We start from the raw sequence: 26,822 nt of genomic DNA on the forward strand, positions 1-26,822 counted from the left end.
TACAGACATAGAGTTATAATATATCCTACAGACATAGAGTTATAATATATCCTACAGACATAGAGTTATAATATATCCTACAGACATAGAGTTATAATATATCCTACAGACATAGAGTTATAACATATCCTACAGACATAGAGTTATAATTAATAATATATCCTACAGACATAGAGTTATAATATATCCTACAGACAGTTAGTGTCCTACAGACATATAGAGTTATAATATATCCTACAGACATAGAGTTATAATATATCCTACAGACATAGAGTTATAATATATCCTACAGACATAGAGTTATAATATATCCTACAGACAGTGTAGGCAGAGAGAAAGAAGAACCCTCGCTCTCCATCTAGACGCTGATTGGTCAGATCCCGTAAAGGCGGAAGTCTACAGAACGGGGGGATTCCCCGAGGGAAGTTCCCAACTTCAGCAGGACTGTAAAAATGTACATTTGTACATTGAAACGCACCATATCCTCTCCCTGTGTTTCACAACTTTAGTTGGCAGTTTGAAGAATGAGGAGATGTCGTGCTATCAAACGATATTTTGACGTTATTCGAATGAAGGTAAGGAGATATACTCGCTTTGTTGTATAGAAGTATTCCGATATGCTTTGGGTTGAATGGGGCTGCCCATAACCTGTGTTGCCATGTCTGCTTATTATAAGCGACTTTGGGCTTGTTTTTCCTGTAAAGTTGCTTGTAAATGGTAGTTGGTAGTTGCTGGTTGCGGCTTGTTTCTAAAGTGTAGTTGCTTTGGGCTTCTTTCCTAAATGTTGTTTAAATCAGTGGTTCTCAGCCCTTTTCATGTCAAGGACCCCCCCCCCCCAATTAACATGTACTTGGCCACAGATCCGAAAATAGTTTGTGCCAGGGGGTCCCCCCAAATACAAGATTTGTGTATTTAAAATGCTTCCCAAGAAAAAAGCAAATAGCAGATATTTTTAAGCTGGATAGCTCGGATATTTTCAAACAGCGGATGTATAAAGTGCTCTTGGCACTTTTGGGCTTGTTTTCCTAGACCAGGTTGCATATTTCTCTCGCAAAACCTGGCAACGCTGGCCATAACCCTTTTGTGATATTCACACTTAAAAAGATCACGGAACTGTATCGAGTGGGTTTGGGTCATTATAACTCTGTGGTTTGGCTTAGTATTAGAAAAGGGGTTATAAGTGGTTCGGTACAATGTTGAAAATGAACTTTTGCAGCCCATGTTGTAGACTATAGTCTACCTATGGGTCGCTGCAACATGGTGGCACTGGCATTGGGGTCATACCTGTGACAGCAATTCCAGTGGTGGAAAGTAACTAAGTACATATACTCAAGTGCTGTACGTAAGTACACATTTATTTGAATTACTAGTTACTGTGTAGACTGTAGATTGTTATTATTATTATTACAAAACATGCATTGACCACTTTATCCCTATATACTTTGGCTATTTGAAAATAGCAGATCTACAAGCTCACAATGTGTGCATAGATCTGCTATTTTCAAAAACATTTTTGAACACTTGTGAAATAGGACATTCTGCATAATGAGTACTTTTACTTTTGGTCCTTTTAAGTACATTTTGATATGATTTGAAGGCTGCCATAATGCAATGTGTTTTATCAGTGACCTATGGAGTGGTGCATATCAGAAACGAAGATAAGACACTGTCTAAATTTATAGGCTCATTTAAAAGTTGATACGTCATTGACGTGGATTGTTTTATGCAAGTCATCTTTTTATTGTAAGGCCAGAGTACACCAGAGTGATACAGTACAGTACAGCTGTAAAAAAAATAAATTAAAACAATGTTTTAACTGAACAATTTTCACTTACAACATTTTGTAACTGAAAATTGTTGTTGTGAAAGCAAGTACCTTAATGTAAAGTAGTCTGGCATGTCCAGACCAAATTCATGCAGTTTTAACATAATTCAGCACTATGTGTTTCAAGTTTCAATTCAATTGTACAATGTATGGCCCCTCACACACTTTATCAAAGTCAGTATGGCCCATTGGAAATAAATATTGCCCACCCCTGGTATAGACTGATGGACTGTATGTATGTTTGTTATATTCTGCCAACGTAGCATCTGAATATTCACATCAGTGTCCATACCCCCCCCCCCTTGTCACTGTATTTCTTTGAGAACACAGTGACATTTTGATAAGTTTCACGCATTCTCTCTTGAGTTTCACGGCTACTTCTAGACCAGTGGTTCTCAACCAGTGGTCCGGGGACCACCAGTGGTCCTTGAGGGGTTCCAGGTGGTCCCCAGCTAAATGGAGAGTTGGTAACCAAATGGACCCCTTACTAGGTAGATCTTTAACTCTTGAGAGTGTAAAATGAAACCAAATGGACCTTTACGGGTCCATTTGGTTTCATTTTATGCTCTCAAGAGTTAAATTATTGTTAAACAATAAACATCTGCATTACGTAATTTACAAGAAGTCTACACAATTAGAGAATGTAGAAGAATTGTTATTTTGATCAACGTTTGCCTGTTATTATCTCTCCTATGGTACCACATCAATACAGCATGGAATTGTGGACAAAATCGTATCCAACAACAACAAAATATTCTAAGTATTGGGTCAGAGAGGCTAAATCTCATCAAAAGGTGGTCCGTGGCTCAAATGCCGAATAAATAATGGACCTTGATATGAAAAGGGTTGAAAACCACTGGGCTATAGACCCATAAATAACAGTTCTTCAGCAGGCAGTAGAGAAGGTTTATTGAAGCCCAGTTTCACTATTATATCATTAATGTAGCTACTTAATTAACCCTTACCACCTACTAATAGTATTCAGTAACAACTAAATATTTTATTGTCTGTATCAGATTATAAACGGTAGGCCTATATAAACTAAACAAAACAAACAAAAAAAGCTTTTTGAAGTATAAAAAAAACAACACATATCATCACAATATTACAATATCCAAAATCCCAGATGTTATCTATTCTCATATATCACGATAGTGATATAATATCAATATATTGTTTATTGCCAGGTAGTAACACTGGAATGTCATTTTTGCATTGTTTTCAAATAATTGACGGTGTCATCATGTCACACGTACAGGGCTCATGTCTGCTGCGTCCGTAATGATTGTGGAACACACGGCATGGAGAGGAACATGGGAGACCAGCTCAATAAAGCTTTTGAAGCTTATCGCCAGGCCTCCATTGAGAAAGACAATGCCAAAAAGGAACTACAGCAAGTGGTAAAACAATAAATCCATATTTGAAATATATTATTAATCACATTAACGCTGGTGTCCCTCTTTTGGGCTTGTCATTATAGGTGAAAAATCCAAAATGTTTCACAACTCTAAAAAAATAGTATTGCCTATCTACAAGCTTTCAAAGTATTGTATCACAAAAGGTGTGTGAGCTTGTAGATCGGCTATTTTCAATCCAACCAGACTCCAACCAGTAGAAATAGAGCCCCATTGCTTATTTCCAAAACAATTGCTTTTGTCATCAGTCATATTTTCAGGAAACATGCTTTTATAAACAGCAACAAGCATAATCATTACCTGCCAGGAAATTATTATGTAATAAAATATGACATTTGTACTTCCTGTTCCTAGACCTGGTAGCTATGGCCATGCCTAGATCCTGTACATACTGTGCATGAAATGTAACAGAAGCCTAATCTTTACAGACTTTACATTATGAGCAATACACTCAAATGCTTCAGAAGCAGATAGAGGACCAGCAGGAGATGATTTCAAGTCTCGAAGCTCGTTTGATGTCGGCAACAAAGCAGCATTCAGGTTAGTGATACAGACATTTATTATGCCAGATGAACTGCCTCACAAAGTAAAATTCTGAATATAAATTTAGCTCTGAGGGTGTAAACTGGGTGTAAGAAATTCCTCATAATAGTGAGTGCATCCTGTACTGACATAATATCGTTGCTGTCGGGCAGAAATCTACATTTTTCTACTTTTTTAGTTTTTTTAATAAATCAGTGCTATTGAACAACCTTTATGTCTGTGTGTGGGTTTTACAAATATTAAACCAATGAAAAGTTAAAAAAGCGCTTCTGACTATAAACTGCATTGGATCCTCAAACTGTCGGTCAAACCACCTAACTCCAACTTTGGGGATAGCTGATTTTTCCATCATTGATTAGAATGTCAGACGGAAAAAAACTCTCTCTCCACATTAATGGTCAAAAACCTCCTAACTCCACTTGAGCTGTATTTGGGTAAAGTGATGACAATATAAGGACACATTCAAGTATCTGACAATGTATAAAGTCACCATACCAACTTTGATGAGGCAGTGTTGTGTTGTTCTAAAACATGTTTATTTTTTCATTTCCTGAAAAGTTAATATTTTGGACATTCTGCCCAACAGCAGAGATATACTTATGCAGTGCATTGTGGGTTCTGGGTGATGAATTTGTATAGCATGTGTTGTTGTCTCTGGACAGTAAAAATACCGTTCCCTACTGCTACACCTTTCATTTAGTGATTGTTGGTTAATTTACACTCTCCTTGAATTCAAAGGAGAAATGAAATGTGAACCAGCTTCAAGAAAACAGGAAGAGGAGACTTTGTTTCCTTCCAACCATCTGCTTGATTGCCCTGGCCCTTTTAGGAAAATACTGTATCTGGTACGTTTAACATTGTAGTGTAATCTCATGTGCAATCTCAAAATCTCAAAATTCTGATACATGCTGCGACTGCTTGCATAGTGCATACATGCTTGTTCACGTACTGTACACACATGCACACTACCAAATATGATGTCCCACAAATGATATTTATCCTTTCCGTGCAGCTATTCCTATGTTTAACAAAAACAGTACATTATTGAACACAGTACTTTTTTGGCTGTCAGACATCATTCCTGCTTTCTTTTTCATTAATCACTGTTTAAGGTTGCATTATTAAAGGACCATACCAGTCTAATTAAGACTTTTAGGCATTAGCAGAGATTTGTGTAGTGTATATTTTTGTAGATCTCTGCCAACATCGTTTACTGTCACTATCGAGACTTTAAAGTTGGTAGGTATAGGTAATTCACCCATTTAAAGGTCACTACCCTGTTTATTTGATCAAAAATTACTATATTACTATAATGCCATTGATGTTTGCAAATCGCTATATCAATCCGCCTGGAACAATAGTTCCTTTACAAGTGCTGCTTTTTGTTCTCGAAATGTAGCATGCAGAAGGAATTTAATGATACATTGAGTTACAGATTACATTGACAAACATTTTCTGGTGCATTCTGTAACATTTATTGAATACGGCCAAAATGCAAACAAACAATATTAAAATAAAAGGGAAAAAAGTTGGTTTGGTTTATGTAAACTATATGTGGCTGATGTTGACAATGACACGTAGTGACACTGGTATGGTTCTTAAACTTAAAAATCTCTCAGATGCTTCAAAACGTGCTCCTCCTCATGTCTCTGTGACCTTAAACCTTACTCACACTTGTCAAAGATTCAGTGCTGTATGTCACAAGGGTTAATGTGGGTTTTTCTTTTTTACACGATTATTTTCTCACATTTGGCAGGCAAACTCAACCACTATTAGATGATCATTTGATTCTAATACATTATTATAATTTAATACAACTATGGCAATTATAATACCATCTGATCCTTGCAAAGATGTGGGTGTCCAGCATTTATTAATTATGAAATATTATAATACTTGACCTTATAAGTAATTAAAATATGCTTTATAATGTGTTATGATTATTGTTATAAAGCATTATGATTATTTATGAGTTCTTATAACTACAATTATACTGTGTTATAGGCAGATTATAATGCCTTATAAGTATGTTTATAATGCATTATAGACATGGGATGCATTGGAAGTGTTACCAACATGTTCCCTGTACTCCTGCAAGTTTGTCTAATGATTGAAATGAACAAATGATAACAGAAGGAAGATGCTTCTATATATAATAGAACCTTCTATAGAACTAGATTTATTCAGTGGCCAAGAGTAAGTTCTGTGTTACATCAACAGATGGTGCTAGAGGATAATGTCACCGTAGGCCTCTTGTTTCAACAGCATCAGTTGTATTGTTGATTTTTTTTAAAAATTATTATTATTTTGTGGGAATCAGTCGTTTTGAATGAGTGTGCAGCCAACACTTTTTTGCACTTGTGAGTAAACTGAATTTGAATGTAGTTTTAAGTCAGTCCTCTCTGAGTCTCTGAATGTAATATGTCTGTTTTTTCAGACGGAGAATACAGAAACGGCTGTGGTTGCTCCACATAAATTACCAGTAAACAGCAGTATTGACAAGTATGTCACCTTTTAGTGCGGCCTTCAGTCATGCTTTTATATATTACAGCTAAAAGGCTTCTTTTTCCCCTCACTCTTCTTTCTTTGTTTCTCAGTAAAGATATGCTTGAGGTATTTGAAGCAATTCAAGGGAAATTCCAGCAGATACGGTCTTTAACAAGAAGACAAAAAGATCACCTGAAAAGATTTCATGGGGGAAACGATCCGTCAAATGGTAATGTTAAAGTTTATTTTTCTGACAGTTGCAGAAGACCTGAGTCCAGTTCTTTTTCAAATTTAATTATTGAAGAGAAAATATGTTGAGTTAAGCTTTGGATATGTCATAAGGGTTTGAATAATTATATATACATACACTACGGGTCTAAAGAACACCTCCATTTTCCCAGTTTTTGTTGAAATGTACACAGTTTAATGTCTCACTATTACTGATAGAACAAATACACAGTTGGAGATAAACAATACATCCTGAAATTGTTTTCTTTAAACAAAATGTAATCTAAATGTTTTGACTCATCAAAGTAGCCACATTTTGCACGTACAATATAACAGTATGTGCAGATATATTTCTGAATGTTCCTCCCAGCACTGTAGCAGAAGTTCCCACATATATGTTACACTTCTAGGTTGCTTTACTTTCACCAAACCATTTTCATGGGGTTTAGCCTGGAGACTGCTAGCCATTTCATGATTTGAGGCCTACTGAGGACGTTCTGACATAGCCTGGAGGAATTTTTGGGGTCATTGTGTTGCTGTAGGATTACCCACTGACCAACTAGACGTAGAACAGGGGGTATGGCATGGTGCTACAAAACGCTGTCGCTAATAGCCCTTTTGATTCAGGATGCCAGTGAGTCACTCTGTGCAAGTCGCCAACTATGGAACCCAGACCATCATGCTTCCTCCTCCAAGTTTGACTGTTTGTGTTACACACTGAGAAACCATATTTTCACCTACGCAATTGTATACAAAAGCCCTCCCCCACCCTCACCCACCCTGATGAACTGAAGATGTCTAATACATTTTGTTTAATGGGTTCCTAAGACCTTCTAGTCTTCAGAAGTCCACTGGCGGGGCTTCCTAGACCAGGCAAGGCTCTTTTTTATTATTTTGCCATCTTAGCAATGGCGTTCTTACTGCCAATTGACCTGTCAAACGTGCAAGTCGTATGAAGTATTTTCTTTCACAGCTGAGATTTACTTACTTTAACCAGTGTTACGCTGTGCTTGAATTTATCATACAAGCTGTGGACTCCAGAATCTTGTCTTCTGAATCTGTCGTGGCTTTGGGTCTGCCAAACCTCTTCTTGTCACAGTTTCCAAGTGCCTTTTGATGTTCTAGGAAACTCAGTGACACCTTGGTTTTCTTTGCAATTTCTCTAAAAGGAAATACCTACACCTTTTTAAAGGAGTAGTTCACCCAAAAAGGTATTTATTTTCTATCAATTAACCACCCCATGACGCCTTGAATTCATGGAGATTTCTTCGTTTTTGTCACATTCCTAAGCCAATAATTTGATGACCGGCAGAGTCTCGCAAGTCTCCTACCGGAGACATTATATAGCATCATTCTGCTGGAGTAAGTATTGTTTTGGGTGAACTACTCCTTTAAGGTTTATGCTGGTCTGTCCGTCTTCTTTTGTTAATTGCCTTTTTTCTTGCCATTATGGTAGCAATATGCTATGTCCCTGCAGTGCAATATTGTCCATATATTGTTTCAGAGGTTGTAATAACACACTCTGCAACACACTATACAGGAATGTTTGCATCAACTTTCAAGGCTTAATTTACTTCCATTGCTGCTAAATAAAAAGTTGCTATCCCATTACTTGTTACCTGAAACATTTTCAGTTTTTAGTAACCAAAGTTCACTGCTTAGTGCTTATATTACCTTATATTACCTATATTACTCACTGGACTTGAACTGCTTACATTTAAATCAAAACTCGAAAAATGTATGTGTGGTGACAGCAACAGCTTATCCAGAACCAGACATTAATGACTGATTGCCCTTTTGAACCATGGCAAGCAACCTGTGTGAAAATAGAATGAGCAGATGTTTATTAAATACCATTTAATTATTCCACTAATAAATGCATTCACATGTATTCGCTCTGGTTGCCAGTTGTATTGAATATATATTCAAGTATAATGAGACTAGTAGACTACTAATACTTTTAACATGAAAAGTCCTCAATAAGTTGTGAAAAATACATTTAAGTGTAAATGCCCTAAATTTTCCAAAGCTCATAACTTTTCACTGGAATATGTCAGTGTTTTTATCGAATCACAACACACCTTGATTTTTTTCTGCCTGCCATCTGACAGATCAGCGGTTTTCCATGCCTATCCAGTGCACGGACGGTACTGCGGAGCAAGCGGAGAGGCCCTTTCCTTCTGCCCTGAGGTCAGCAGTGGACATCCCGCACCCGCCCACATCCCTGGCGTCCCGGGGCGCCAGTCCCGAGGACAGAGACTTGGTTGACTCTCTTACAAAACTCAGTGTCAGGTTTCCCCCCTCCGCGGATAGTGAGTACGAGTTTCTGAACAGTGCTCCAGAGAGACACGTTGGTCTTTCCGTGCCCATGAAACGGCCTCTTGACGGGGCGCCTGCCGCCACAGTGACCGAGGAGGTGCCTGCAGACCTGGCTGTGCCTTTCGCATACCCTGCGTCGCCCTCCACTTCATCCCCTACCTCGCTTTCCCAAGAGAGTGTACGGGGACCCCAACAGGTGAGAATCGCAGGAGATGGTCTGAGAAATCTTGTTGCAAATTATCCGTTTCTGATTGGTCTTCGCTAATGGATGAGAATGAGGGTGTGATTAAAAAAATCCCTTGGCTTCATTCAAAATGCTACTATGAAATTATCCTGATGTTTTGCTAATGCATTATGGAATGGTAATATTATGGTGTGTCTGCTGCAGAGTAAGAACCAGATGGAAGTTCAGTACAGTGTTGAAAAGATGAAATAATTATGATGGTTAAGCGTGCTTTTTAAGGGCTAATATGTTTTTTTTTTTTATTCTTACAAATGTGATATTGAAATGAAAGCCTTTGTTTTTTCTACTTTTGTGAGTAAAAAGAATATTTTCTTATAATAATAGAATTGGTATTTTATAAGTCCAAAGTACTTTTCTTGGGTTATATCAACGTGCAATTATACAAGTTATGCGTGTTAGAAGTTTCATAGGTTGGATGAACTCATTAGCCAGTCTCTAGAAAGTAATAAATGGTGAGATAATTAATCACTTGAGAATGACTCTATGCCTTCACTGTTGTTGAATATTTTTGTGCATGAAGTGGGTTCACAGAGGACACGTCTTGTATTCCTTAAAGCAACAGATACTTCAATTTAAAGGCCAAGTGGCCCGGCATACTCTTAAGTGGGTGAGTGTAAGTATTGTTAAATGTATAAATAATAAAAGCACATTTTGTGTTTGCGTCCCATTCTACAGCCTCTCTGGAGCCCAGAGCTATGTGAGGCTGGGGTGCAGCCAGCTGACATGGGGACGGAGTTGGAGATAGCGCAGAGCAGCAGCCGTGACAAATGTGCTTTCTGCCACGCAGTGGTTCCTCAAGACGCCATGAACAGCCATCTCTATTCCCATTTTTCTCAAAAGAGTGAAGCCAGCAATTGACACTGAAGGAGACACTTACTGGCTGGCCGATGCAACGGTGCCTCCTAATATTTACTGTATTCATGGTTTATTCATGCCTTTGTTGTCCGCCATGAAGTACATGCGCTGTACTGGTTTTCAAATGACACTGCCTTTTTACAATAAGACTTGAAACCACTGTCAATCAATTTATTTAATTTCTTAACTGTTGAATGGTACACTTTCCTGACCTTTATTTTTATTTTGTTTTTACATAATTTCTCTGAGATTGTACTCTAAAGTGATTATCCACAGTATGGTAAATATGAGTGTAATAAAGCAATCATTTATTCTTGTCATGAATGTATTTTTTAAATATATATCAGCCATATCTTGTAAGTCATATAGTAGACATTTTTAACAAAAGAAAAACAATTTGTATGATATTTTGTAAAGATTTTAGAACTCCAATTTTTAAGGACTCAAAATATATCAATGCATATGTTCCAGGGAAATCTTCAATCTGAGTTCTGCAGGAGAATGAGCTCACTTTGGAAATGTAAGTTTTATGATTTATATAATTTATATTTTATTGTTGATGTGATGTAATACAGTATATTATATTACCTTCTTTTGTTGATCTCAACGGAATTAAGTAGATATACTTAACACACAGTGAAGTGGTAAAAAATAGTAGGTAAAAAAATTGTTTAGTTTTTTTCACATATAAAAGTAAACAATTTGAAGTTAGAATTTTGGCGGCATTCTAACATGTTTTTTACACATGCTGATTAGTAACAAATCAGAGGAATTTGCATCGGTAGAATACCAAGCTGTGGACTATTTTTCATTCTAATTTGGATCGCCTGTATGGCATTCTTAGCACAGAGATGAAAATAATTCCACTTAATTAAATCAATTTAAAAGTTATAATGCCATATGGTCACATATGTTCTCTAAATTCATGTTTGTGCAGAAATTATTTAAAAGCTGACTACAGTATAAGCACTCAGTGTGTGATACTCTGTAGCATCCATCTCTTATTTGTCCAAGCCTTAGAGTTTTTTGAATATTAGCAACAGCTTTTGACTTCTGCAATATTTATTCACAGCTTTGCAAACAATTGCAATGATTTTCACTATCTTGTGTGATGATGTGTTAAGGACATAGGGACAATATGTGTATCGAAACACATCGCTGTGCAGAGAGGACCTTGCAGCCCCTTAGCTATGGGCTGGTAACACTTGTGCTGAGTAGATGAGCTGGTGTGAAGACTGCAAACAGGCTATGTTTTTTTCTTTCTCTTCTGTTTTGCACGCGTTGGGCATTATTGGATATTTCCAATATTCCTATTGTGAATAAATATTCACAACTGAGCAGTTAAATTGCATCGGTTGCTGTATTCCAAAAATAACTTCAAATCAGAAATGTATCCACATAAAGTTCATTACAGTCATGTTTCAGTTCAAAAGAAGAAGGAATAGCAAGTGTCTTTATTATTGCACCGAATCGTATCGCAACATATGAGGAGAGAAAAAGATTGGAAAAATAAAAAGAAACGTCTTGTTTCTGTGCCGACAAAGCTGAATATTAGTCTGTCAATTTCAATGTGTTAAGCATAATGCATGTTTATTTTGGATAAAAATTAATCCCAGAATTCCATATCTCACGTGACATTGTGTACATTAAGGGGGAGAATTTATTCTGAATCTAGAAAGCACAAATAACAAATATCCCTAATGATTCTCTCTGGTTAATATGTGAAGTTGAACATTGTGCAGCCTGCATCCTTTTCTCTCTGGGATCATGAACAGCTGCTTGCACATAATTATGTTGTCATTCCTTGTTATTTGGAAAAGGAAAGTCGCACTGACAGCTAGGCCTGTGTTTTTTTCTCTTCCATTTTTAAGATAATTTTTTTGCTCACTTGTTAGTAAAGAAATGCAAGCAGGCCAGGTAAAGGCCACATTAACAACTTATGAGACCTATTTTATAGTTCACCATATGATGGTGTCGCATGAAAATAGTCAATCTACAAGCTTGCATTATGAACTTGTAGATCTTAACATTTCTGAACATTTTTGAAAAACTTTGAAAAATAGTGATGCCATGTTGAAAGTGGTTAGAGCTGAGGAGTTGTTGCCATCTTTTAGCTTGAAGCTGGAGATATCTTATTTCAGAGTTTTGCTGGAAGTGATGTTATGAATGTTGAATGAAATGGCTTGAGCAAAATAAAAAAATGAAAGACGGGGGGGAAGAAGGATATGGATTGAAACGGAGCAGCAGCAGGCTGATTACAAGGTGTCAAAATTGCCAGGAGCAAAAAGGTGAAAGCAATCAGGGGTGAGAAGAGTGCAGTATTCGTGAGGGGCAACTAATTATCCATCTCATTTGTGGAGAGCAGCATTTGAGGCAGCTCTAGCCCACTGAATGGTGACAGATTGCTGTGGAGGAGAGGGGAGGTGTTGGAACAATGGAGCCCGGCTCACCATCATTATTGCATGCTAATCAGCAGTACTACTGCTCCACCAGTCGGTGCTGCAGAGAGTTCAGGGGCAGTATGGGAAGTCATTGGTTTCTGGGGACCACAGTCTTCTCCAACACGGGGAGGAAACTGACATATTTGTGCTCTTATGCCTAATTTATGCTCCGTCGTACGACGGAGTCTAAATCAGCCTTTTACGGTGCTTGTTTGTCCCTCCTAGGCAGAGGCTGATCTATGTGGCCTACATGATCACATCCCTATGCTGATTATGTCTTGTAAACAAAAGATAGATAAATATAGATGGGAGCGTGGTGATTGAGGTTTTTATTTTCCTTTTATTTATTTATTAAACTTTTTTGATCGCTATTGCAATAATGAAATGACAATACGCTATAAGACAGAACAACTCAATTTGACTAATGGATGTGGTTGCTAACAAATCTGCCAAAAAGTTGAATATGATAATTGGAATTGCCAAAAAAGAAGAATAAAAAGAGCACACATTAGTGTCAGCATGCAAAGACAACAGCATGCAAAGACAAATGATATTTGCTTGGGAGAAATTGTGCCTTGGTCTGAGTATCCTATGTGTACTTTCTCCTTTGTCATGCTGGTCTCTAATCCGTCGTAAACTATATTACTTGACACCGATTGGTATCCATCAGGCTGTTGCCTTCATTATGACTTCTACTGGAAGAGCATTCAATTGAAAGTGACAAACACGTGTGGTCATAATAGTCAACCAGTTTATTTCAATGTTCTGTATCATATGGTCTGTCAGACAATAATAATGTCTGAGGGAAGAAAATGCAGATGCATGTTTATTTTTCTGATCTATACGTAATATGCAATTTTTATCACTAGCAGAATTGATAAACATTTGTTCAATAGGACTAGGAGATTGTATTTTCACTGATCCCAATTAATATGTAGTGTTGATTAACAGGATGCATCATTGCATCTTTTAATTATACGCCAACATTTGAGAAGTTTACTGAATGACTCCTCAAGGAACAGAAGATCGTTCTGGCTTTGTTCTTTATGATTTAACTTTGGGAGCAGTTAGACTCAATCCCCTGTGTCGGCATTCTCAGTCAAATGCAATGGTTAAATCAATGCTCCTAATACTTAGGATGGCTTAAATGCAGAGGACACATTTCACGTATCTACAAATGTACAGTGACAGATACCCCAAAAACAAGAAACAATTCCATTGCTTGTGATGATTACATTATAGTTTATACATTGTCTTAAAACAAGATAGTGGCTTTTATTATTATTGGATTATAATGCTACTTTAGACAATAGAAATAGAATAGAGGGAGACACCACATAATTTAAAAACGCTACAGATTCTTTTTCTTGAATCACGCTGTTGCCACGGAAAAGTAATCCCAACAAAAAATGTGTGTCAAAGCATTTAATTGAAGTGAGAATGATTGATATCTAACTACATGCTACTAGTGTATTAAGGTCACCTGGCTATAATGTCCTCTTAACATCAATGTCATTTACATAATTAACAACTTAGGGGCGAAACATATTCATGCATCTCTGTTGGTCACCGTGGCATAAGGGACTGCCAGCTCTCGCAGCATAGTGAGCTGAGAGTATCACCTCACAGTTGTCATGCCATGCGTTGGGCTCCGCGTGCTCTCTCTGCAGAAGTGGTAGGACAGACTTTGTGTTCGATTAAATGTGTTGAAACCGTTGCTGCCTGTGCAAAGTCTCAGAACAACCTCTTTCCATAGCATGTGTGTGTGTTTCAGTGCTGGTTTGAGAGCCCTGATTTCTGGAGCAGAGATTTGGCAGTCACAGCAAGTGATGACAGAGGCAGTAGTGAGATCGCACCCAGAACCCCAGAGGAGGCTCACATTTCAGGCAGACGAGAGATGCTCGGTCGATAGCCTACGCAGAACACAAGAGCTCTGGCGATCACTGTCATTTAAATAATGCTTTGGAAATCACTCACATTGTTCAGTTGCAACAATGTGATTGATTGCTATATTTATATTGGGAGATGAGTGGTGGGCAATCAGAAACTCCAGAACTTTTGGAAGACATTTAAGTACCAATGGCAAACAAATTCATGGCTGAAAGTCCTGGCTGATAAGATGCCCTCCGTATGAAGTCAGTGTCTCTCTGATGGATCCGTGTAGGTTGTTTTTTTCCATCATGATACATGGGGGTGGGGCAGAGCTTGGGGATGTTCGTGGAATAAAAAACGATAACTTGTGCTTCAAGGGTTAAGGCGGCATGAAAGAATCCATTCTCGGTTTAATGACCTAGCCTCGCTAGGCGAGGACGACAGGGAACATGCTCTTGACTTGTACTGAATTTGCCAATTAACACCTCCAATAACAGGCTGCCTCTGAACATCACCGATGCAGGGAGAGGAGGAGCAACTTTCATGCACTTTGTTTTTCAGCCTCTAATCCTATAATGATGAGGTCTAGGAATGCAGTATGTTTTTAAATTTGTTTTTGTTATATATACACTGCTCAGTTAATTCTGTTTCATATAGAGATTGTAGTTGTCGTGTTTTGTCCTGATCAGATTGGCAGTGATGTTAGAAATTGCTGGATTTTTTTCATGTGCTACAAGAATCCTTATGTACTTCTTGGATATTCTATTTTTGCACTTGCCCATATGGCCATGCGCAGCCTCAATTAGACACAAGACTGGTATCTATCTGTAAGATGCACACAGTGCTAGATTATGTGTGTGTCCCCCGCACCGTTTATTCGTATTGTTTTACACACACAAAATAACAACACTGTCCTTTCCTTGATGCTTATGTCAAGATCTACTCCTTCCAATAAGGCTCTCACTCCGGTCTACCCCTCCTAGTTTCACACATGATTATCAGACTTCCAAACAACACCTTGTATGGGTGTGAATATCTTTGTCCCCGGTGAAAATCACAGTGGGTCCAATGTTCTTGTCCTCGGAGTCCTCAAGTAGTGCTGGTTTTGCGTCTGGGCTGGGATGCTGGTGGCCAAACGGCAAATGCATGAACACCTTTGTCCATGTGCAAGGTGGACATCCTCACACCAGTCATGCTTAATGAATGAACGAGAAAAGAAACCTCTCCTCGATCTAATTGAAAAGGATGCCTGCACGCTGCCATAAATGTACAGTAGCTGGTTATAGCCAGTCACAATCACACCATAACACATTGGTTTCACAATTCATTAGCAGGTGCTTTAACAATATATAATAATTGAAAGACGGCTAAATAATTGATAGCAGTTCACACCATCGGAAAGGTGGAGTGATCTGTCTAATGATGTTAATAAATTGTACTGGAGGAGGACATGGGAGATAACACTTTAGGTGTGAGCTATGTACAGTTATAACGACAAAGGCCTCATCCTAACACTTTGTCAACATAACAGCTATAGGAAATGTGAGCATGTTAGTCAACTTCATGTTAGCAACAAATCTCATTTGAGATTGAGGAAACACATGTCATGGTCGCTCAAGGTTACCCACTCTTATCCTTCTGCTGACCACCCTGTTTGTCCTGCATAGATGAACATGAACCATGCTAGAGGTGCCATGTGCAAGTCCATTCATTTATTCAGTGTTAAGAAACCATCTGGCTCGGGTGGAACTGAAAGTCATCCTGGCAGGCCAGTTCCCTGACTGACACCTCATAGAATTAGTGGGAGGATGGCTTCATTACCACTCAGTCTTTTTGCTCAGCTTCAAGCTTAATTTATACTTTGTTGCACAGATTGTCAAGCTAATAATGCCACACATCACTAGCAATGTGATTCAAAATTATTTACTTTCGGGAAGCGACACCTTTTAACAAATCTTAAATTCGTTTTTTGATGGCAAGGCTCATCAATTATGTTCAGATGTGAATTGAAAAGACTCTGTCTTCCATGATCCTGGCTTACCTGGAGTCTTTGTCGCAACATAAATCTCCAACACATTTGGCTCATTGTTTATTAGTCTTAGATGGTGAGATATAACACTTTTTTGCGTTCTCTTTGTGGAAGCTGTGAAAATGGCACACCATATGTAATGCTCTTGCTTGCTGTTAGCCTCGCCAATTCCCCAAAGATCAGTCATTCCTGTGCCAATGTTCACACTCTCTCTTTGTCCTTGTGATTTGATTGAGCTTGTTGGATTGGATAGATTTCTTTTTGATGCCTCGTCTAGTGTTCAGTTGTTGTTGATGTCAGTGGTGGTCCAGTGAAGATTAAAGATTTGCATTTGTTACATATCATATACGAGTATGAGAGCTAAAATTATTTGTTTTTGTTTCCTCAACATCGTAGCAGTAGTAACAATAACAATAAAACAACTAGAATTAGTAAAAAGAGAAATCTGTCTCATTTTTATTTTTTGATCTATTTTTATATAACACCAAGAGCAAAAAACTAAATGTCAAACCTGAATCCACCGTGTAAGTAAATTAACTTAAAAAACAGATATGACACAAATACTGGTATGTAGATTAATTAAAAGAATATTCAGGTTGTTTTGTTCTCGTCATCTCATTGTACATGAGACATATTTTGTTCACACCTCATTCAACCTGGGGGATAGCAAACGCAATTCTCCCTCGTCATACCTGTGACAACAACCTGCAAAGTGCTCCCAGTGCCCTAATCTACAAGCTGGAGACCTGCTGCCACTGCATAAAGATGCTGTTGTTTTCTTTTCCCTGTGGTTTTTACATGTACGCACCCCCAGCACAATCACTGCAAGATAAAGGAAGACCACACAAGTTAAGTCACAAGTTAGCTTTTCAGTATGAATCTACAGTATGCAGTAAGCTACAAATCGGTGGCATTTTCATTTAGAAATGGCAGTCGGACTGTGATTTTTATTTATTTATTATCAACAGATGGCCAATAGATTGGTCTAAATATGAGTAACATAACTGCCTGGTTTAGAGTTGGCTCAAATAGTGTTGTAGTGTACTACTGTCTCATCATATCTTCTGGTGTGAATGATGTCATCCTGATAGATGCTACTCAAGTGGGATCAAAGCTACTCAGTGATGTCTGTAGAGACTCGCGCTGGGAGATCCCTGTCTGGCTGTATTATTCAACAATACTCCTTACCTCTCCCAGGAAAAAGGGACTGTTGAATATTTGAGAGAGAGATTTTATTTTTTATTCAAGGGGCTTATATTTTCAGCGGCAGAGGGGGGGAAACGGACACGGTGCACAGTGACAGTATGTCAGTGACACACAGGATTGTTTTCACTGCTTTGAGCTGTCTAGTGTTGTCCAGGGATGATGCTGTATCCTTGAAACTCCAGGCACACACACTTGATCATGCAATTAAATTGTAGTCCAACATTAACATTATGGAATGAGGCATTAAGATGCTCAGATGCTCTCTGTTGTAATTTTGATGAATTGTGCAAATATTTCAGGTGAAACATGTACACACACATCTGACCACTTGGTTAGTTATCTAAACGTCTAACTTGTTGACTGAGCAACATAGCCTTGCCATTAAGTTTAGCTTTAGTCAAAAAGTGCTGCCAGCTCTGTACCAAGAGACACAAGCTACACAAAGACTCGAACAAGCAGAGTGCATCTCATTAATCATGTGAACCATAGCATCTCTATTCTGAGCATGTAATAGTAAGTAAACATTTAATCATTTAGGCCTACTTATTTTAAATATATTATTGTATTGTGAGTTTTTGGAATTGTTACATCTCTATTTAACAATAAACTCTATTGTCCAAAATGACATCAGTGAGTAAACTTCACTGGCAATTAAGTAATTATAAATAATTATTCAACAAGATTCAAGATTCAATACATTTTTATTTGTCACTGACAGGTACAAGCAGCGAAATGTTGTTGGGACTTGCAGATTGTGCTACATGCATATAAAGAAAATATATTAAAGCAAGAACAAAAAAGAAAGAATAGAATGACAATAATACAGTGATAGGGCTAATACTTAGGGACTTGTCTTGGACAGGCACAGTAACTTGGCAGCGTTTCCGTTGCAGTCAATTTCTGCTAAAAACAGCAATGTTCAACCAAGTGTGCAAAGTGACCATGTGCAGTCAATTTCACATCAAAAACAGCAATGTTCAACCAAAAGTGACCATGTGCAGACGTACAAAGCAACAGGATCAATCAATGTGCAAGTGTCATGTATATTCCTGTATACATAGCATGAGCAGCATTTCTCAAACAATTGATCAAGCATAGTCAGTGGCATAACACTTATTGTCTCCGAAAGGCATGGCGAGAGAGTATGTTTTCGCCCCTGTCCGTCCGTCCGTGTGTGTGTCCGTCCGTGTGTCCGTCCGTCCTGTCTGTGTGTTAGCAGCTAATCTCAGGCACCGTTGGCCCGGTCGCTGCCAAACTGTGCACACCCACTCCCTGGATGCCAATTCAGAACCTCTGCCCCACATTTTTCACATAGGCCTGTCATAGCGCCACCAGGAGGCCGATGTGTGCAAAACCCATTTTCCCCCATTACTCCTACAGCTTTTAACTAAACGTCATGCAAATCGGTACACAGTATCTCTATAGTCATGTGATCAACCTGGATCTGTTCAATTTCCCATATTCCATCAAAAAATCTGAAATTTAAAAACAAGCATTGTAGAATCACTGCAAACACTATAGGGTGGTCCTTTATATTGGGACGTATCAGGATTGGTTTTAAAAGCAGTGGGCGTAGCTTTATCAGTGGCCATTCTCACCGCTGTTCTAATAGGGGTGGGACAAAAAGATCGCAATATATCGCCGTGCTCCCTCTTATTGTATCGTATTGATACACTGATGGCAAATATTTATATTTTTTTACCTTTTTGTATTATTAAGAAAGCACTGTTCAGGTTTACATAAAGATTTCGGAATAATGCATAATTCCTGACTAATTGCCTTTTTTATGGGTATTTTTTCCTCTTCAGTTACAGATATTGTGATGTGTCGTAGATGAAATGTCTTGCAATACATCGATTATTGCAGATGGTGTATCGTGTTATTATCGTTATTGAGGGACAAATATAGTCACAGTATCTTATTGTGAGTTACTCATATCGTCCTATGTTCTATCCCATATATAGAATTTAGATTTCCCTAGATGCATCAGTAGGCGGAGATCTCGGATCATCTGGCTAGTACGCAAATAGCCAACATAGACGCCAATATAGTACAAATGGTGCATGTATATTGCGCTTTTAGGCACTTTACAATGTTCATTACATTCATCCATCCATTCACACACACCAACGGTGGAGGAAACCATGCAAGGCGCCAAACTGGTCGTCGGGAACAGTTGGGGGTCTTGCTCGAGGACACTTCGACGCTAACCCAGGGGGAACTGGGGATCGAACCGGGAACCTTCTGATTCCCAAGCAGCTGCTCTACCTCCTGAGCCATTGCGGCCCCAAAACTGGCATCTCCCAATGGCCAAAAACACGGGTGCAGTTGTACCACTCAGATCCTGATGATCCGAGCGGAATATTGATCCACCTGCCTCTCAAGACACTGTCATGCCACCTCTGCATTTAAGTGTTATCTTGTCAGGCTCAAATGATCTAGCTGTCAGATCTGGAAAAAAACATGTCTCTGTGATGTTCCATTGTGCCTCCACAGCTCTTAGAATGTCACATCTTAAGTACTTTCAACCTCTGGTGTCCCTATTTTGGGCATGTCATTATAGGCAAAACATCTCTCAGAATTTCCTACAAATTCTAAGAATCTCCAAACATTTAAAAAAATATTTCAAATATATTATAACTTTTTTCATAGCAAAAGTAGCAGATCAACAAGCTCACAACGTGTCATCATACAGCGCGTATTGAGCTTTTTGACTGGTTATTTACTAAATGTATTTATTTACATCAAAGAAGAGCTTAAGCCTGTGTCTTTCTTGTATGTTGTATCTCCATATTTCAGATTTTTCTGAATTCTGCCCTACTTCATCATACAAGAGTGTCGCACAAAAGTAGTGAGAATACCCGAGCTACAAGTTCACAACGCATCGCAGTTGTGAGCTTGTAGATCGGCTATTTTCACTATTTAATGCAAAAATAATACTACTAAAAAAAGGAATGGTTTTGGACGTTTCCATCCGACAGCGACAATATCAGTTTGACACCATTTCCATGCATTGTGCATGTGAGAGTACATATAAGAGACATATAAGATATGGATGCATAGATATGTTCACATCTGTATGTATGCATGTTGGCGTCCACAAACAGGGCTTTAAGTGAATCCACATCATGTATTATGGTAGATTATGCATGAGAAATTATGCATGACCAGAGATTCTACATAGCACAATTTCAGTCACTGGCCATGACTTCATTTCTACAGTTATCCACTTCTTAAGATTTCTTTTTATTCTACGACTTCTTTTTTTTGAATGGAAGTGAATAAAAACCAAGCAGCAGAGTAAGCCCAGCATAAATTGCTTCATGATTGATTCTTTAGTCTCACCACAGATTTAATTGATACTTACAGGATGGGAATCCAGCTTCATGTGCTGAAAGGGTACAAACTATCTCAGCCAAGGTGTGGTAACAGGGTGAAGATTTTAAAGCAAGTTCTCTCACTGCTAATGTACATCGCACCTGATGTAACACACCTACCACATTACACTTACAGCACTAATTTTCATATTTTCACTTTTATATGTTGTAGATGAAACTTTTTTTTCATTCATGAGTAGTAGTTCTGCCTCTCCCTCTCTCTTTGTAAGTCATTTAACAACATAAACCCTATATTACTTGGGGTAATATTACAGGGGTCTATACTTGGTCCCCTCTCACCTCAGTTTTGCGTTGTCGCTTATACAGTAGATCGGCTATTTTGGTTGCGCAACACTGACAATATTTCAATATTTAATTTCAAGATTTTCTTCCCCACACCACACTGCAACTATTAGTTCAAAATGTTTCTTTAATTTTATGGACTTATGAAATATTATTTTGATACATAAGATTATTTTCACAGCAATTCTTTTTCCACAGACCACCTGTAATTATGCTATGGACCACTATTGGTTATGGACCACTAGTTGAGATAAGAGAACAAATAAAACCTTTATTGATCCCACTTGGGAAATTCAGGCACCAAAGAAGAGAAACAGTGACCTGTTTCCCAAGCACTGGGTCAGGACCCATGTTTGGGTCGCGGACCAATTTGTATGGGTACATTTCTTTAGTTTTCTGTTTTACTAAATGTAAAACAATATATATATATTATTAAAAAGTCACAGAAATGTGTACATTTCTGTGCTCATTGTTGGGGAAGTTACTTATTTTTGTAATATATATGACCTTTTACTTTCAATTGAAATTAATATATTATGTTACTTTTGAGTTTAATATTGGTATTAATATGCTATTTTAGCAGTCTAAATTTCAATGAGATGATGAAGCACACAAGTCAGAAGCTGCAGCACCCTCCATCTGTGCAGGGTATATTTAGAAAAATCTAACAAGTCTAAACAGTGCATGGTAGACAAACTGCATTGTCATTAGTGTGCATGAATTTGTTAGAAGCTTAAAAAAAAACTATAATGAACTGAATTTCTGAAAGTAATGCATTACTTGACATAGTACAAGTAATGCATTGTCAGTCTGTCAAAGTAATGCATTATAATACTTTACATGACTCATGTGATGTAAGTTGTATTATCCCGAACTCTGTAACACAGTATTCTGCAGAATTTGTATGCCCATAATATGTGTCTTACTACATATTCATGTTGTCAATAGAATTTTCCTTTGGGGCACGTCTCTCAATGACATATAGGATCAGTTTCTCTTCATCAGCCATTCATATTTACATAGTTTGTCAGGAAGTCTTAAGAAGACCCTGTCTGTTTCCATCTGTGTTTGTTTGCGACAGAGCGAGATGTACGTTTTGGAGACATAAATCATGTCACATTTATTTTTCCTCTCAACTTGGAACACAGTCTCCTTTCCCAGTAGAGTTCTGAACTGATCATTAACCTTTCCTTTGGTTCCTTCCCTTGCCTGGTCGCATCTCCTCTCTATTTGGTTCCTGGCCCCATATGCCACTTTCCTATTTCCTGCCTGCAGACAGCAGGGAGTAGCTCTATTATCACCTTCCTAGAGCTGTCTTTGAATGTGAGAGGCAATTCCATTTCACTCTGCCATGGGGAGGAGGAAAGAGGCACACAGAAATTGGTTCAGGGCTACCTCTCAAACCTGAAATCATGGCACGCTTCATTTTTCTTATGCCTTAGAATGTGTCTTTTTCTGGTGCATTATCTATTGAGCGGTTGGAGATATTCATGAAGTTCCAAATATGGACAAAGGTTAAGTACTGAGTATTGTGTGGTTTTTGCACTTGATTGTTAAGTTCACTTAGAGATGGCCCCCTTAAATATTGATGAATCCAAAGCAGTGATATTATGCTACTGTGAAGCTGTGCTAAACATATTTGAAGATGTCTGTAGTGCTTTCACTCTCACGTGTTCAGTCAGCCATTTTGTGCAGTGACTTTACTCTTAAGGTTGTGTTATTTCTGGGCTTGCCTGTCTGAGTCTTATTTCAGCTTTTTATCAGCCACTGGTGTTTTGGAACAGTAGGACTCTTGACAGTATTGCTCCAGGATAAATTAAACATGAGTTACGCAGAGTGATAATCTGTGGGCCTCTCTTTTCACACTGCATTCCCAATGAGCTGCGTGTTGGCCTGGTGTTGTTGCCTGCGATTTTAACCCATTAAGACCGGGAATTTTTATTTTATTTCTTTGGCTATTCAAAAATAGCAGACGTACAAGCTCATAGTGCGGCACTCTGTGCCGTACTATGAGCTTGTAGATCTGCTATTTTTGAAAATCATGAAAATCTGCCCAAATCTTTGAATATATATATATTTTTAAGCGAACATTTTTAACTCCTGTTACAACTTCTGGGGGTCCCTGGAACAAAATATTTTGAGATGGGGGTCCACGGCCAAATACATATCATTTTGGGGGTCCTTGAAGTTTGAGAACCACTGATATTACAGCAACATAAGTTTAAAAAAACAACTGTTAGGATTTAGAAGACATTTGTAGAATCCCCCAGAAGCAAAGATTTGAGTTACAAATGTTCGCTTTAAAAAAATATATGTATTCAAAGATTTGCACACAATTTCCACGATTCTTCCAAAAGAATAGCAGAACTACAAGCTCATAGCGCGGCACTCGGTGACGCGCTATGAGCTTGTAGATCTGCTATTTTTGAATAGCCCAAAGAAATCTAAAAATGACACACAGATGTGTTCCCGGTCTTAATGGATTAATGAAGATTATTCTTGTAACACGGCAATAGCCTGTTTGCTCCCATTCTCTTCCAATAGCTTTTCTCTTTCAAATGGAGAAAACATTTGTTTTGGGGTTTTTGTGCGGAGGAAATTCGTCATGATATTTGTCATGGTAACATATTTCAAGAGGATTTCTCACACAGTTCCATCACTTATTTCTCATAGATTCATAAAAATGTTGAGTGCATTAATGAGTCAGACATTTCTGAAGTGAAGAAGGTCAACATTCATCCTCATTCCAAAGGTCAATTAAACAATATAATGCAACTTAGATAGCCTACATATGCTAATTAGTACTGCAAGGCTTAAGGCAATATCGAATCGATGTTGGGATATGAGAATAGATATCGTCTGGGATTTTGGATATCGTAATACTGTGATATGATACAATTGTTTGTCTTTTCCTGATTTTAAAAGCTGCATTGAGGTTTAGAGAGATTACAGTAAAGTGATGTCATTCTAACTGTTCTAGTTGTTCGATTATTAGCCAGTTATTATATACATAAGTAGGTATTACTGTGCACACAAAAAAAAAATCAAATATTTTGTGAAAGCACCAACAGTCATCCCCACAAATTTCATCACAATATTGAGGTATTTAGTCAGAAATATTGTGATTTATGATTTTTTCCATATCATCCAGCTCTACCTGGAGGTTAGCCTTTACTTTTGCCTGATTTATACGTAGTTGCTCGCCAGTGTCTTGCACTGAAAATCAGGCTTTATTTATCACTGTGCTTTAGGCCTATAGTGCATGGGAAATGCCAGAGGAATCTCAAAGGAGTATCATATGCACACGTTATGGTATGGCTACTCTTAAGATGGAATTGATGTTCTATAAATTATTTCATAGTCACAATCAGAGCAATTCAAAGATATTCAGTTGGCATAAGTCAGTTTCATTTTTGTGTGCTTTTTCATCAGAAATGGCTCAAAAAGTAGAGTTAGCCTGAATTTTTCATGCCCTGGGCTTACTGGGGACAGTGGCCAATGTTCTTCACTTGCAGACATCTGACAGTTGCATTGCAGCAGAAATAACAAAATGGTCATGAACCCCAACTGCACTCCCCGGGTCACACAGCTCTTTTAATATTTAAAGAGACCAGCAGCAACAAACAGTTGATAAGAGGTCAGTAGCAGGTGATAAAAGAAGTTTTAGTTGGGACATTAGCCCTTCTGTACACTTTGTGATTTCGGACATTATATCATGATGATTTGTGAAACCAAATGATGCACATCACTGACTTAGCTTAGCAAAGCAGTAGCGTACTCTCTGGGGTTTTTGCTAGTCTAGGGGATTGCAATTCTGCACGTGTTACTTCCCTATAAAACTGGGGAATGTGAAAAAAATCACACATTACGCGTTTCACATTTTAATCCATGTAATCATCTGTTCACATTTTGTTGTTTTGTTAGTGGTAGAGCTCAAATTACAATGTGTCTGACAGTTCATTTAACCTGGTTCTTTCTAAAATTGTTCTTTCTATTATAGAATGATGTCACAAGAGTCACTTAATTACCATGCTGTCATGGTCTTGTGAAGGTAACAAATACAATTTGTGTCCATTTTAATCTTCATCTAACTTCTGGGCTACATAAACATGTTACAATACAATGTTGAATATTTAATGGTCTGATTGCATATAATTGCGATATCCTTGAACCATAGCACGTACAGTGATGCATGGGACCTTTCCCTTTTTTGTGCCTTGTTTCTTCTGTAGGCCTACAAGTTAATTGTGTTTGAATTTGGGCAGTGTGCGATAACCAAAATCCAAATGTTTTAAAAGTGTGTTTAACCACAAAACAAAAGTGCAGCCATGTTAATAAACACCACCCCAAAAAATAATGACATGATGAGTGAAGGTACAATTAACAGGAACACAATGTGCAAATTACAGATCAACAACTACCTTTGTGCAGCACAATGTGCAGTTTGCAAATGGACATGGGCAAAAAACAATCATCCAATCCTCATTTTAAATTTTCTCAGCTGTTTCCTGTGAGGTGCCATAGAGCATGAAAAAATTAATATGTTTGTTTATATAATTAAGAGGGTAGATGGTCATTAGCGGCTTCATTCAATTGTTAATAGGTGGAAAGTGGTGGAATGAACCCGGGGTCAGTGGTGGTTGGTGATGCTGCAAGCCTGGACAGATTTACCGCTTTTTTCCCCTTTTTGCATTTATGCTATTTTCAAAGTACATGAGGATGTACATGTTGAGGGTCAACTCCTACCACCCCTGTGATCTATAGTGGTTATTATTAGGTATTGAGATGTGAAAGCCCTCTGACCTGTCTGTCTGGTACCGTACATCATGATCACCTGTCCTGAGGTTAATTTGCTGTGAGCTTTGTGGCCAGGAATCGCAGTGAGCTCTGGCTAGGCGACCTAAAAGGACATCAATAATGAGCGGGTGTAGGAGTGCACTTCTGGGTAGACACGGAACGCGTCTCGATGTGTCCAGGGAGGATGGCTAATAAGGGTTTAAAAGCCACAACTGTCCACGTGGCCCCTTAGCAGACCTCCAGCTGTCTTCTCTTTCAGAGAACACCCTGATTCCTTCTGACAGAGCAGAAGAGACCACAGGGGGTAATAGTTATGTTAGCATCTCACAAACAAAGCAGCACCACACGATAACAAATTAGCCCTGCTGGCTAATTAAAGTCTTATGATAAATATTGGCTTCATCTTTCTTCTATACCAAAAAAGCCACGATTAAAATGAAAGGCCAGAAATGTTTCAACTTGATTTATTGATGGAAATTGCAATGTGACGTCTAGCAAACAACATATAAATAACTTAAGGGCCATCTTAAATGCATTCCCATGAAATTTTTATTGCCACTGTAATATAAGCCACTACCTGTCATGAATCCCAAATAACCTTGGCTCTCTCCTCTTAGTTCGGCCCAGTGTGCCTCATCCCTTATTACTGGCCTGACAGGGAAATGTTTACCCATCCGACAAGAGACACGCCATTTCATAGTCAGAAAAAGCAATTTCATCTGACTGGGGCAGCACATCCTTGCTGGCTATAATTTTGTTGTCATTTTGTGTGCTGTGATCACATCATTGAAGTGACAGTGCTGGGCATTAGGTAAAGTCCCTAAGCTGGTGCTCACTTTCAGGCTTCCTCTCTCCCTGTCATTCACATTGATTAGATTAGA

General features: G+C 38.2%; 1 protein-coding gene across 2 annotated transcripts; it reads left to right on the forward strand.

Moving 5' to 3' along the window:
* The first annotated feature begins 411 nt into the window (after nt 1-411).
* tank (TRAF family member-associated NFKB activator) lies at nt 412-10,234 on the forward strand. Of its 2 annotated transcripts, XM_080456987.1 has the most exons (9): nt 412-575; nt 3,084-3,225; nt 3,669-3,780; nt 4,522-4,628; nt 6,221-6,285; nt 6,381-6,499; nt 7,327-7,371; nt 8,610-9,013; nt 9,737-10,234. In XM_080456987.1, exons 2-9 carry the CDS (start codon nt 3,127-3,129, stop codon nt 9,917-9,919), a joined length of 1,134 nt encoding a protein of 377 aa, XP_080313113.1. In that variant the 5' UTR covers nt 412-575; nt 3,084-3,126; the 3' UTR covers nt 9,920-10,234. The 2 variants fall into 2 exon arrangements, with proteins under 2 accessions (XP_080313113.1, XP_080313114.1); XM_080456988.1 differs by lacking the exon at nt 7,327-7,371.
* The last annotated feature ends 16,588 nt before the right edge of the window (nt 10,235-26,822 follow it).

The sequence above is a fragment of the Gymnoscopelus braueri genome, assembly GCF_963280865.1.
Source record: "Gymnoscopelus braueri genome assembly, chromosome: 18".
NCBI classification, from domain to species: domain Eukaryota; kingdom Metazoa; phylum Chordata; class Actinopteri; order Myctophiformes; family Myctophidae; genus Gymnoscopelus; species Gymnoscopelus braueri.